At 49.7% G+C, this 13,219-nt stretch overlaps 1 protein-coding gene across 3 annotated transcripts in view; it reads left to right on the plus strand.

The window, feature by feature from the left end:
* The first annotated feature begins 12,025 nt into the window (after nt 1–12,025).
* ARFGEF2 (ARF guanine nucleotide exchange factor 2) overlaps nt 12,026–13,219 on the plus strand; it is an 85,171-nt gene continuing 83,977 nt past the window's right edge. For 2 of the 3 annotated variants that reach the window (XM_069496286.1, XM_069496287.1), the window contains exon 1: nt 12,026–12,325. In XM_069496286.1, the coding sequence (XP_069352387.1) occupies nt 12,205–12,325 (121 nt within the window). In that variant the 5' untranslated portion in view covers nt 12,026–12,204. The remainder of the gene's footprint in view (nt 12,326–13,219) is intronic. The other variant, XM_069496288.1, reaches the window with a different exon arrangement.

Here is a 13,219-nt window from a genome sequence, read left to right on the forward strand (position 1 = left end):
GCTGTGTCCGATGCCAGGGAAGGAACCACCTTTGGTCTCAGCCAGCCACGGCAGTCCCATTCCTGTCGGGGAGCCCGGGTCTGTAGCAGCAGCCCCTCTGCTTAGCCCTGGTCCACAGAGGCCAGCCACCCACCCCTGACGCTGTCACCCACACATCTCTTACGGGTTTGGTAAATGGAGCGTCCTCTGGCCCCTTGGGCAGCATGGACTTGCCAGATGGCTTTTCCACCTCCCGTGGTGAGTCACGCCTGCACGCCCACCTCCCGGGGTCTTTGCTCCCTTCCTCCATGGTCTGCAGGGGCAGTTCTGGCATTTCTACCCCACTTGGTCTGCCAGCCTCTACAAAGAGAAAAAGGCAAGGGGAAACGGGCTGTGAAAAGCTTTGGGGTAATGAGTACTGTCCTTTCCCAGATGCATCCAACCTCAAGGAATGGGGAAAGGAGAGTTGAGGACAAAGGCCACCATGCCTAGGGCAAGCCCTCTACACAATTTTGCCCAAGGCTGCAGCTTTGTTCAATTACATCCACAGCGATAGTTCCCACAGGGTTTCTCCACCTCGGCACTATTGATATTTTGGGAGGAATGTAATAATTCTTTGTTGCGGGGGCTGTCCCGTGGGTTGTAGGATATTTAGCAACGTCCCTATCCTCAGAGGCTCACAGTACCCCCGCTCCTCAGTCATGACAACCAGTCAAGTATCTCCAGACATTGTCAGAAGTCCTCTGGCAGGCAAAGCAGCCCCAGCTGAGATCCGCTGACCAGACTCTAAGTTCCATGAGGGCAGTGGGTTCACTGCAGCTTCCGGCACACAGCGCAACCCCCCAGCACACAATAGGCGCTTGATAATGTTTCTTGAATTGAATGAATGAATGAATGAATGCCTGATTCTGTGCAGTACTGGGGACAACACAGTCTAGAACACACTGACTTTACCCCCAGGAAGCTCAAGGTCTAGTAGAAGCCCCAGAGCATGTCCAAAAGGGGAACCTCCCGCCCCTCAGTGACAAGTCGCAGGAACTCACAAGCCAGCAGGTCAAGGCCACGACACAGAACCACAGTGGGCTTCTCATGCCCTGCAGACACAACAGCCATGGTCAGGATTACAGTCACCAAGGGGACCGGGACAGCGAGGCCAGCTTGGTGGTGAGATAACCAAGAAAAATTAAATAACCTGGCCAAACACCTCAGAACCCATTAGCAACAATTCGATGTTTTGTGTCATTTTGGTTTTTTATTGAGATAGAATACACATATATTAAAATTCACCCTTTAAAAGTATACAATTCAGTAGTTGCTAGTATACTCATGGAGTTGTGTAACCATTACTGCAATTAATTTTGGAACATTCTCACCACCCCAAAAAGACGCTTGTACCCACGAGCAATCACATCCCATTCTCCCCCCAGCCTCTGGCGACCATATCCTGCTTTTTGTTTCTGTAGCTTTGCCCACGCTGGGTGTTCCATGCAATTTGTGGCCTCTTGTGTCCTGCTTCTTTCACTTAGCACAATGGTTTCGAGGTTCATCCACGCTGCAGCCTGTACCAGTGCTTTATCCTTTTTAAGGTCAGATAATAGTCCCTCGTATGGATGGACCACATTTTGTTCATCCTTCCATGCATCCATGGGCGTTTGGGCTGTTTCCACTGTTCGACCATCATGAATAACGCTGCTACGAACATTCATTTACGAGATTTTACGTATGTACTTTGTTTACGGTTTCCTTGGGCACATACCCAGGAGTGGAATGGCTGTATCACATGGCAGCTCCATGTTTTCTGATCTCTGTTCTGCTTTGGGGACTGTGCTTCGTGTCCTGGGACAATGATTCCTGCCTTTTGGACTTCTCAAGGCCAGTGAAAATCCTTAAAAACAAAATAAGTGACTGAGCGACCAACATGAGATGGTGTGCTTTATACTGCCAAGCAAAGACTTTACGGTAAGATAAAATTAAAGAAATATTTTTACCATTACTTCACGAAGAAAGAATATTTTAACCAACACCAACACCAGTACCCCCCAAAAAAGGGGAGGAAACTAAAATATTAGAATAAACAACAGTTGTTTAATTTTATGAAGATTTCACTAAATTGCTGTGTTTTCCTCAAAGTACAATGAATTGGTAAACAAATAAACAGCCTCCTCACAGTCTACAGTTTAGCCAGGCCGTGGGGGGGGGGGGGGGGGTTGGGTATTCCAGCTCTAAAGAATTCTGGAATGTGTAAAAAGGTGTTCTTGCCCTAAGGAGTTTTTCAGGCTCTGAGACAGATAAAAATAGCTGCTTTAATCCAGGCACAAGCAACCAGAAAACCCGGAGACAGAAATTAGTTCTGGCGACGGGAAGACCAGGTGGGGAGCAAAGATCCCAGCAGGCTGAGATGAAATCTACATGCCCACAAGTCTGGGACATCCTTTGTACCAGACCAGAGAGAATCTGCAATTCCTAGAGTCTTGGTACCTTTAGGAACAGAGAGATTCCATTGCCAACTAATCTCTTCCAGGGCTCTGATGGCAACCGTGGGCAGGTTGTCCCCTCTCCTCGTGGGCTCTGGGGGCTGCGGGAACCGTCGCCGCGGATGGGCTCCAGCCAGGGAGTCGGCCCTACGGTGCCGGCCCCAGCAGGTTTAGCAGCCCAGGAACTTTACGGTGTCCCAAAGTCATCACGAAGGAACAAAAGGAAGGAGGACATGAGCCAGCAGACACCAGGCCGGGGTCCGTGAGGCTCTGAGACCCTGCTCGCCCCCCGCCCCCCACCACCACCCAAGCTCTTAATCCCCTGGAGAATGCGGGGGTGGGGTGGGCGCCAGCCTGAAATCCTTATGGGAAGGAATTACCCTCTTCGCTGTCCAGGCACCGCGGGAGGAACACGTTCTGGAAGCACCACCAGAGGTCACCAGTGACGGGGGTCGCGGGGAGAACAAGGCGGCGTGGAAGTTACCAGCATCGAAGGTCGCGGGGTTTCCCGCGAGGCTGGCAGTGCGCAGGAAATACGCGAAAGCGCCCGGGGCTCCGGCGAGGTGGGCTCGGGCGCACGTGGACTATCCAGGCGGCGAGGGAGACTTGTTTTCCTCATTTGCACTGAGGGATCAAATACGCCAAGCCTTTTCTCACACATGGCATAGCAATCAGATTTCATTCTGGTGCCAGGGTAGCTCGTGAAAATGATTCTGAGCCGAGATGATGAAGCCAAAACCTTCCCCCAACCCCGCCTTTTTTTTTTTTTTTTTTTTAAGAGTAAAACAGGACCAGACGGTGAGGCCGTCTGAACTGCCTGGACACTGGCGCCCTCCGGTGGCCGGGATAGAAATTGCTTCAAATGGGGGAAGTTGGGGAGAGGGCAACGTCTTCCTTCCCTTTTTATGAAAAGAGACAATTAGGACATGCTAAGAAGTGTTAGAGAGGCTGGCACTGCTGAAGAGGAATGTTCGTTGGAAGGTGTGATCTTGGAGGGGGCGTCTATAACATCCTGCTCCTTCTGAAACCAGCTTTTCTTGTGTTCCCTGTCTTGGTAAGTGGCCCTACCACCCGTCTGGTTCCCCGAGTGAGAAACCCAGGGTGGCTTTAGTTAGACACCCTATTCTTCCTCATCCTCACACTCAGCCAGTCCCCTGAGGCCTGATCACTTAACTGTCTAAAGCTGTCTTGGTAGCTTCAGCAGTGGTCCAAGCCACCGTCCCCTCTCGGATAGAAAATGACAAAAGCTCCCTTAGGGTCACCCTCCTTTGAGTAGCTTCTCTCTTAGATCCATCTAGCAGGGTGAGCTTTCGTTTTGTCTTCAAACTATTTTTAATTAAATAACTGTTCTGGTTACTATTGCTCAGTAACAAATCACCCCAAAACTTAGTGGTGTCAAACAACAAAAACCATTTCTTCTCGCTGTTTCTGTGGGTCAGGAATTCGGGAAGGGCTTGACTGGGCAGTTCTGGCTGGAGATGTCTCAGGTGGTTGCAGTCAGACTGTGACCAGGGTAGGGACACTGGGGCTGGAGCCCCTGGGAATGTTCCTCTCTCCATGTGGTCTCTCTGTGCGGACTGCTTTGGGCTTCCTCACAACATGGTGGACTCCGGGCAGTTTGACTGATTACATGGCAACTCAGGGTTCTGGCACAGGTGTTCCCATGAGCAAGGCTGAAGTTATAACCTAGCCTCTGAAGTCACATAGTGTCACTTCTGCTGTACTCTATTGGCTGGTAATAATCTCAAAAGCCCAACCAGTTTCAAAGGGAGGGGACAGAGACCTCACTTCTCAATGGGAGGAATGTTGACGAATTTGTGGACATATTTCAAAATGGCCACAACAACTAATTTCTAATAAACTCAAAATGTGGCCAGGTGTGGTGGCTCACGCCTGTAATCCTAGCACTTTGGGAGGCCAAGGCAGGTGGATCATTTGAGACCAGGAGTTCAAGACCAGCCTGAGCAAGAGCAAGACCCTGGCTTTACAAAAAGTAAAAAAATTAGCTGGGTGTGGTGGCTTGTGCCTGTAATCCCAGCTACTTGGGAGGCAGAGGCAGGAGGATCACTTGAGCCCAGGAGTTTGAGGTTGCAGTGAGCTGTGATGACATCACTGCACTCTAGCCCAGGTGACAAAGCAAGACCCAATCTTAAAAAAAGAAAAAACCTTCAAAATATGATAAAATAAATTTATAACCACCCCCCACATTTATGTGTTTACGGTCTGCTTCCCAAACTAGACATTACGCTTGCTGAGGGTAAGGACTTGGGCGTTTTGCCTCTGCAGCGTCCCTGATGTCTGGAACAGAGCTCAAAAACTAGATGGTGATTAAATAGAAGGAAATGTCCTCCCACCCTCTCTGCCTGGCTTAGGCCAAAGCATCCTTCCACACCCAGCTCACACCCCTTCTCTGTGTTCCTTATTTGCCTACTCATTTGAGAGTCAGTCATCCACTAAATTGCCACATCTTAAAATAAAATACTGTGTGCAGTGTAGACATTCCAGGCTCAGTTGTTGGAGCCTAAAAGCCTGGATTCAAATCCCAACTCCTATGGGAACCAGCTGTATGACCTTGGACCAGAACCTTCAGTTTCCTTTTCTGTAAAATGGGGGTAATATTGGGGTCATTGTGAGGATTAACTGTGTTAATTTAAGCAAGCACTTAGCATAGCCCCTGGCCTGTGGGAAGCACCATAAAAATGTTAGGCTATTAGTTCTTGTGTTTCTGCATAGTTATTTGTTCATTGTACTTTACTTTTTAAAACAGCTTTATCAAGAGATAATTCACATACCATAAAATTCGCCCATTTAAAGTGTACAATTCAACGGTTTTTAGTATATTCATAGAGTTGTGCAACCATCACCACAATCTAATTTTGGAGCATTTTCATCATCCCCCAGATGAAACCTAGTACCTGCCAGCAGTCCGTCCTCATTCCCCTCCCCCCGTGCCTGACAACCGCGCTTCCTGCTTCCTGTGTCTGCGGACCTGCCCAGATCCACAGTATTTTATCTCTTGTATCGTTTCATCTTTGTCTTATTTTCACCTCCCCATAATAATAAACCCCAAGATCCTGGACTCTGCTTCTCCTCCTTTGTGTTCACTCCTGGACTTCAGTGAGTGCTTTAGCCAGTGAGCACCTGCTGGTAAAGTAACACACTGGCCCTTTAGTGAGAACAAACACAGACCACCTACTATGTGCCAGATAAAATTCAAGGTGCTTTATATACTTTAGCTCATATTATCCTCAAAAAAAAAAAAATCCACGAGGCAGGCACTGTTACCATCTCCATTTTCCTGATAAGGAAACTGAGACAGGCGAGGTCGAGGGACTCACCGAGAATGACACAGCCAGCAAGTAGGCAAAGTCGGAATTCGAACCCAGACCCTTTGTGCCTGGAATCTGCACTCCACCACTCCACCATACTTCCTCTTTTGAGGTAGTAGATGAGATTTCCTCACTTACGATCACTCCCCAGAAACCTGCAGGGGTTTGGGAAACAGCAATGTGATAAGCTGTTCCGGATGACCCCCTGTCACCACCTCGTCTCTTAGTATTTCATGTCCTTACCTGTTTGCTCTGGGCTGCTCTAGTGACTCAATTTAACCAATAGAATGCAGCAGAAGGGATGCTGTGTCACTCCAAGTCAAAGCTTGGGGAACCCTGAGCCACTATGTAAAAGGTCTGGCCACCGTGCTGGAAGAGACCACGCAGTGAGGCGACGTAAGGAGGGGCCCTCTATCTACACAGGGAGAGGCCCAGGTGCCCCCCCACTCAAGGTGCCAGATGTGAGCAAACCATGTCACATTCCAGCACAGCTGAGCCCCACTGATGACATCAGCTCTACCCAACACACACGCAACAGAAGAGCCGCCCAGCTGATTCCAGTTGAACCAGAACAGGGTGAGCAATGAAAAATCATTGTTGTTTTAAGCCTCTAAGTTTTGGAGTATATTGTTGTACAGTGGTAGGTAATCAAAACAAGGAGTAAGGCCACCTCTGTGGGTAGAAGGCCCATGGAGGGTCCAACCTTGTGATTCCACAGCCCACTCAGGGAAGAGGGCAGGGCACTGAGCAGAAGCCTTGAGCACCTGCCACAGCGGCAGTTGGGACACAGGCTAATGACCTTCACTCGGCCCATCAGATGCTTTGGCTCAGGACTTGGAATCTGGAGTGAGCAAGGCAAAAGAGCAGGAGGTTTAGCCTTGTTCTGAAATGGGTAGTGGTGGCACCCAACTAGCAACTTTTTCTAGTGGCAGCCCCTGAGACAAGGCCAAGAGTAGGGATCCAATACTCAGCCAAGACAGCAGCATTATCCTTTCCAGAATCTTCTTTGTTCTACTTTCTGATCCCTTCACATTTTTCATTTTCCATCTATTTTCTGAGACTCATTCTCCACTTTTCTGATTATTTTTGAAAAAGATCCCTCATCATTCTGGTAAAGCCCTTTTTCTACTTAAGTTAGCAAAGGTTAGTGTATCAATTAGGTTTGGTTGCATATAACAGAAAAACCCCAACTGTGACTTAAGATAGTCAATTTTCTCTTTGTGAAGGACATACAGCAGTCAGCAGTGCAGGTGCCAAAAGGTCTTCAGACGCCCAGCATCCTTGTGTCTTGGTGCTCTGGTTCCACTTAGCAGATTGCCTCATGGTGTAAAGTGACTGCTCAAGCTCCAGCCATTGTGTTCACATTCTGGCCAGGATGGAGGAGGAAAGGGTAAAAAGGAACATGCCCCTCCCTTTTTAGGAGACCTCCTAGAAGTCCCACCTTATCCTTTGCTTGTATCTCACAGCTAGAACTTAATCACGAGACCACACTTAAGTGCAAGGAAGGCAAGGATGGATAGTCTTAGGCTGAGCAGTTAGGTCTCCAGCTACAAATCAGGGTTATGTAGCTGGAGAGGAAAAAAAGAATGATGGAGGGGTAGGCTATGGGAGATCTCCACTTGGTCTGCCTCTGCTGTGTTCAACCAAGTACTCCGCGTGGAAGAGCCAGGGCAGACGATAAGACTGTGGCCACAGCAGAGGAGGGACTCCAGCAATATCTGATCACATTGACCCAACTCTTAATTTTCTCCAATTTCCTTTTTCAAACTTACCCCCAACCCCCGTTTGTCTTGAACACCCACTGGGCACTCCCCTGACCCTTGGTTCCCTCATTTCCCTGCTCCATTTTCTGTCCAAGGAGTACCTACAGTCCCAACTCGCTTCCTGGCCAACCTAGCCTCCACATCGTCATGCACTGCATGCTATTCCTTTCTTCCAGAAGGGCCCTCCTGCTCCCTCTGGCTTCTCTAAAGGTTACATGTGGGGAACATGTGTCATGCTCTTGGCCTCCCGGTACCTTTTGATCATCCTGAGAGACTGAGCAGAGCACACCCAGAGCTGTCTGGTCTCCCTGCTGGGCTCTCCCCAGGGCATTCACTGCTGGCTCCAGCCAAGAAAGCTGCGTTCCAGTCGGAAGAACCAAGGAAAAGCAGAAACGGCATCCAGGCAGCCGGGACTTAGTCACATGGCCACAGCGACCTACAACAGAGGCTGGAAATGTGGTCCATATTCCAGGTGGTCATGTCCCCAGCTAAAAACTGGAGTTTCTACTTTTAAGGAAGAAGAGGAGAATGGATACCGATACTGTCTCTTCACCTTGCTTGCAGCCAGTGATGCGTTGCCTGGAGCTGTGGCATCTTTGGAAACCATTCTTGTGCCTACAGTAGAAACATACAAATTGTCCCCCAAACTGCTGATTGAATATTAAATTCTGTAGACCCCACTAGAGCCACCTCCATTCATTCATTCATTCATTCATTCATTCCACAGTCATTGAGCACCTACCATGTGATCTGGGCATAGGGCTGTGAGCAAGACAATGTCTCGGCTCTCAAGGAATTCACACTGTCCCTGGGGAAGACAAGATGGTAAGTGGGCAAACACATGGTAAAAATATACCTTTCCTTTTAAAGAGGGAGCCTAATAATTCTCCCCTTGAGTGTGGGCCAGACTTAGTCACTCGCTTCTCATGCAACTATGTGTAAAGCAAGGGAAAAACTGTATTTTGTCTGCAACTTTACCATTGCTCACCATCCTAATATCACGTCACCAACATTTATACCTACCGTGGTGTTTGAGTCGCCAAAACAGCACCCCTGGTCAGTCTGCATGGTGAGCCACTTTGGAGACTAGGTCATAAAAATCGCTTATGCTTCCTACAGTGTCTGTCTGTCTGTCTCTCTTTCTCTCTCTCATTTTCTCTGGGAAAAGAACCTACCACATTATGAGCACATTCCAGCAGCTCTGTGGAACTGAGGCCTCCTGCCAACAGCCATGTGAGTGAGTCTCTTTGGAAGTCGATCCTCCAGCCCCAGTGGAGCCTTCAGATGACTGCAGCCCCAGCTGACAGCTCGACTGCAATCTCATGAGAGATCATGATCCAGAACCACCCATTCTGCTCCCAAATTCCTGACCCACAGAAACTGAGATAATAAATGATTTTTAAGCCACTAAATATTCAGGTGACTTATTATGCAGCAATAGATAAGTAATACACAGATAAATGCCACCATTTCAAATTCAGTTTAGTGCAATTAAGAAATAAATCAAAATGATGTGGAAGCAAGTGGTGGGGGCAGGGGTGATAAGGCTGGGGGGCTGGCGACCTTGAGGATGACATTTAGCTGAGAGCAGAGTGGTGGGAAGGGCCGGCCAACAGTGCTTTCCACCCCCAACAGACACCACACACCCCTTTTTATAACTACGAGGTCTCTGTTAACTATTCTGAAATGAAATTCATATACAATAAAACCTTCCTACACAATAGCTTTAATAAAACTACAAAGATGAAACAAAAGGGATAGAATGTATAATTTGTAATTTTTATTTCAATAAATATATGCACAGGTACGATTACATACCAGAAGATACAATGAAGCAGTCAGATGCTGGAACCTAAAATTAGGATCCCTTGGATTTCAACAGCTACAGATGCAGACTGACCAGGGTGCCCTGTGGTGAATCAGATATCATGGCTGGATAAATGATGGCAACGCAGATTTGAAACTGTGAACGGTATTTGGTAAAGTTCCAGACAAAATACATTTTTCCCTTGAATTACAATGATTTCTGGAAATTATGGTGATATTAAAACGGTGAAAAAAATACTTTTGTTTATATGCAAAGTGGATTTAGGTTCTGGGCTCAGATCATTTGCAATAGGTTCTTTTACCTCCAGGAATGTCCAGCCACGTGGCACACGTGGAATTCTTTGTTATACAGGATTGTTCAGCACTTTACAGGATGTCTAGCATTCCTGCTCCTATTATGACAATAAAAATATCCCCCCCTCCGCCCCAATAGTTCAAAATGACACCGGAGGTGCTACTGCCTTCACTGAGAAGCACTGATTGAGAGGGACAGAAGTACACAGCCAAGCCCTTGGGAACAAAAAGGAATCCACAGTGGCCAGAGTTCTGAGAAGGAGGAAAGGAGAGAGATGAGGTCAGAGAAATTGGCAAGGTCCCTATTACGCCTTGTTGGCCACAGTGCAAGCCCAAGACTCAATGCCAAGGGCAATGGTGGGGGCCACTGTTAGGTTTTCTGCGAGGGAGTGACATGGTCTGGCCTTGCTGTGGGGGGTCACTCAAAACTTGTTACTCAGCAGATTGCACTGTACTTTTCTGAGACTTTCACACCCTCATTCATTCACTTCATTCATTCAACACATAAGGATTGAAGGGTGTCTCAGTGATCTATTGCTGCGTTACAAGCTACACCAAAATGTAGTAACTCAAAGTAACAGTTTGTTGTTTTCCCCTATTCTATGGGTTGGCTGGACAGTTCTTCTGCAGGTCGCACCAGAGTCACTCATGCTGCTGTCTGTATTCAGCTGAAGGGTTGGCTGGGGACTAGGCACAGCTGCGACAGCGGGGATGAGTGGCTCTCTCTCCATGTGCCCTTTTTTTGTGGGGCTACTTCTAAGTATCATGCAGCATTCCAGGAGCGCAAAGGAAGGACTGGGCCAGGCCTCTGGATGCTTAGGCTCTGCAACTTGTGCAGCCGCACTATTGCCATGTTCTGTTGGTCAAGACCAGTCACAGGGCTGGTCCGGGTTCACCCGGTGGAAAAAGAGACTCTACCTCTTCCTGGGAGGAGCTTTAAAGTGGCATCACCAGCAGTGGAACTTATGGAATTTATGGCCATGAAACATTCTACCTAGCTCTGGACCAGGCCCTGGGGATACAGCCTGCCCCTCTGCGGCCTCTACAAAGGGTCAGAAAATGCTAGGAGAAATATCAACTGGGGAGAGAAGGGAAGGCCTCCCCATGGAGATATTTGAGCCCAGACTTGAACATTTGGGCAGGCCTGCCTGAGAAGTCTCCGAGGTTTCCAAGAAAGACAATGTCCTTGCAGGAGCCCAAGCAGCACCATGTCTGCCCTGGGGGAGGCTGGAGGGATCCAGGGGACATCGCTAATGGCTGTTATGATATTATCATTTTTGTGGGATGGAGTGGAAGCTCCCCTGGTTCCAAACATCTGTCTTTTTACACTCACTTGCAGGCTGGGTGACACTTGCCATTTCTATTTCTTCTTTTGGTCAAATACCCTCAAAGCCCCCTGTCCTGCTCACTGCACTGTGAGGATCCACAGGTTTATAAGAGACTGGATAAACTCCGGAGGAACAGACATGGCACTCAATAACAGTTCACTGAACTGGAGGAACAGGAGCTGGCGCCACTGAGGTGATAGGAGGGTTGTGTGGATCAGTGCGTCTTGCCAACAGGCATGGTGAAATCGTGCTGGTGCAAAGTGCCCATGAATACACCTTCTTCCTCTCTCTCTCTCTGCCTCCTTTCACCTCCCCTCTCCCTCCACTCCCTACCCCTTCCGTTTCCTCTTCTCTCTCCATCTCCCAACAAGTTTTTTCCATTCTTCCTCACTTCTTGCCCTTCACCTCCTTCCCACACCATCTCTTTGTCTATCTCCTTCCGCTTTCCCTCTTCTCCTAGCTTCCTCCCTTTCCCTCCCTCTCCTCTTCTCTCCTGCCTCCCTCTTCTCTGCTCTTCTCCTGACCGCCCTCCTCCTACCCCCCTCTCCCCTCTCCCCATCTCCACCTCTCCTCCAATCTCACTTTTCCTCTTACCTTCACGCCTCCACCTGCTCTTTTGCTCCCCCGGCTTCCTCTCTTTCCTCCTTGCCTCCCCTCCGTCCCTATCACCTCTCTCATTCCTTCACCAACTCCTTTCCTCCAATCTTCTGTCCCCTCACCTCCTCCTCCTGCCCTTTATCATCTCTCTCACTCACCAACTCTTTCCCCCAGTTCTCTCTCTTCCTCTCCCACCTCTCCCTCTCACCTCCAGCACCACCTCTCCTCCCTTTCACCTCCTTCCTTTTGTCCCCACGTCCCCTCTTCCCGGCACCTACTCCCGTGGACCTCCCCACCGTCTTCCCTCCTGCCTCCCTCGCTCTTCCGCTCCCCTGCTCACCCACCTGGCCCCGCCCCCATCCCTGGGCCCGCCCCGCCCCGCCAGGGTCACGGGGTCGACGGACGCCCGGCGCCCGTAGCGGCCCCCCCTCGTCACGTGGTCACGTGACACGCTCCAACATGGCGGCGCCGTGGGGCCGCAGCGTCGCTTCCTGACTGGGCGGCGCGGACCGACGCGGCCGGTGCCGGCCGGGACGCCGGGCCCGCGGCCTCGTTCGCTAGCTCGCTCGCGCCGCCCGCCCCCGGGGCTGCCAGCCCCCACCGGGCCGGGGCCATGCAGGAAAGCCAGACCAAGAGCATGTTCGTGTCCCGGGCCCTGGAGAAGATCCTAGCCGACAAGGAGGTGAAGCGGCCCCAGCACTCCCAGCTGCGCAGGGCCTGCCAGGTGGCGCTCGGTGGGTGAGCCGCCCCCTCCCGGCCCGCGCTGTCCTCCCCACGCCGGCCGTTACCCTGCCTGGCCTCAGCCCGGCCTCTTGGCCTCCGCTTCCCCCCCAACCCGAATCCCATACTCCTGGTCTCCTCCTTATCATACCCCGGGGGGGACTGATGCCGGGGCAACTCGGGACTGGCCCAAGGTCACCTAGCAAGTTGGTGACAGCCAGGGCTGGTTCTCCAGCTTTCCAGCTCAGGGCTCTTGCCACGACTCCTTGTCCTCTTTCCTGGTTCCTCCCCTTGCCACCTCCAAGTCCTCGGAAACAGTAGCCCTTGCCCTAAGTTTTTCCTTTACTTGGGCTCTGCTGTTTGGGGTTCCCCCAGGTGAGCAGAGCATGTGGGAAGAGCTGCCCAGCTGGTTTAGGGAAACTCCTGAGGCTTGCTTTGGAAGTGCCCGATTGGAGAATGTTTTACTTTAATTTGGGTATCTCCCATAGCTCTTTCCTGCAAGGAAGGAATGTAGACAGTGATCAGTATCTCCCAGGCTTTGTAATGTGCAATGAGACATCTGCTTATTCTGGGTAGTCCCGCTAAAATATATACTGAAACATAGGGTCTATAGAGCACAGATGGTTGTCTTATTTATTCATTGCTCTATCCCTTGTACCCGTGACAGTGCCTAGCGCACAATAGGGGTTCAATAAATACTTGGTGATTGAATGAATCCTCAGATCATGGAAAGAGAGAGAAGTTTAATTCATAGCTAAAGTCTTGGTAGTTGATGCCAAAATCAATATTCCGTCTTTTAGTTTTAATCTTTCAAATATTTATCATATGCCTACTGTGTACCAGTCACTGAGGATACAGTGGAGAACAAGACAGACCTTGCCCATATGGAGCTTATATTCTAATAGAAG

This window comes from Eulemur rufifrons, chromosome 20 (assembly GCF_041146395.1).
Source record: "Eulemur rufifrons isolate Redbay chromosome 20, OSU_ERuf_1, whole genome shotgun sequence".
NCBI lineage: Eukaryota > Metazoa > Chordata > Mammalia > Primates > Lemuridae > Eulemur > Eulemur rufifrons.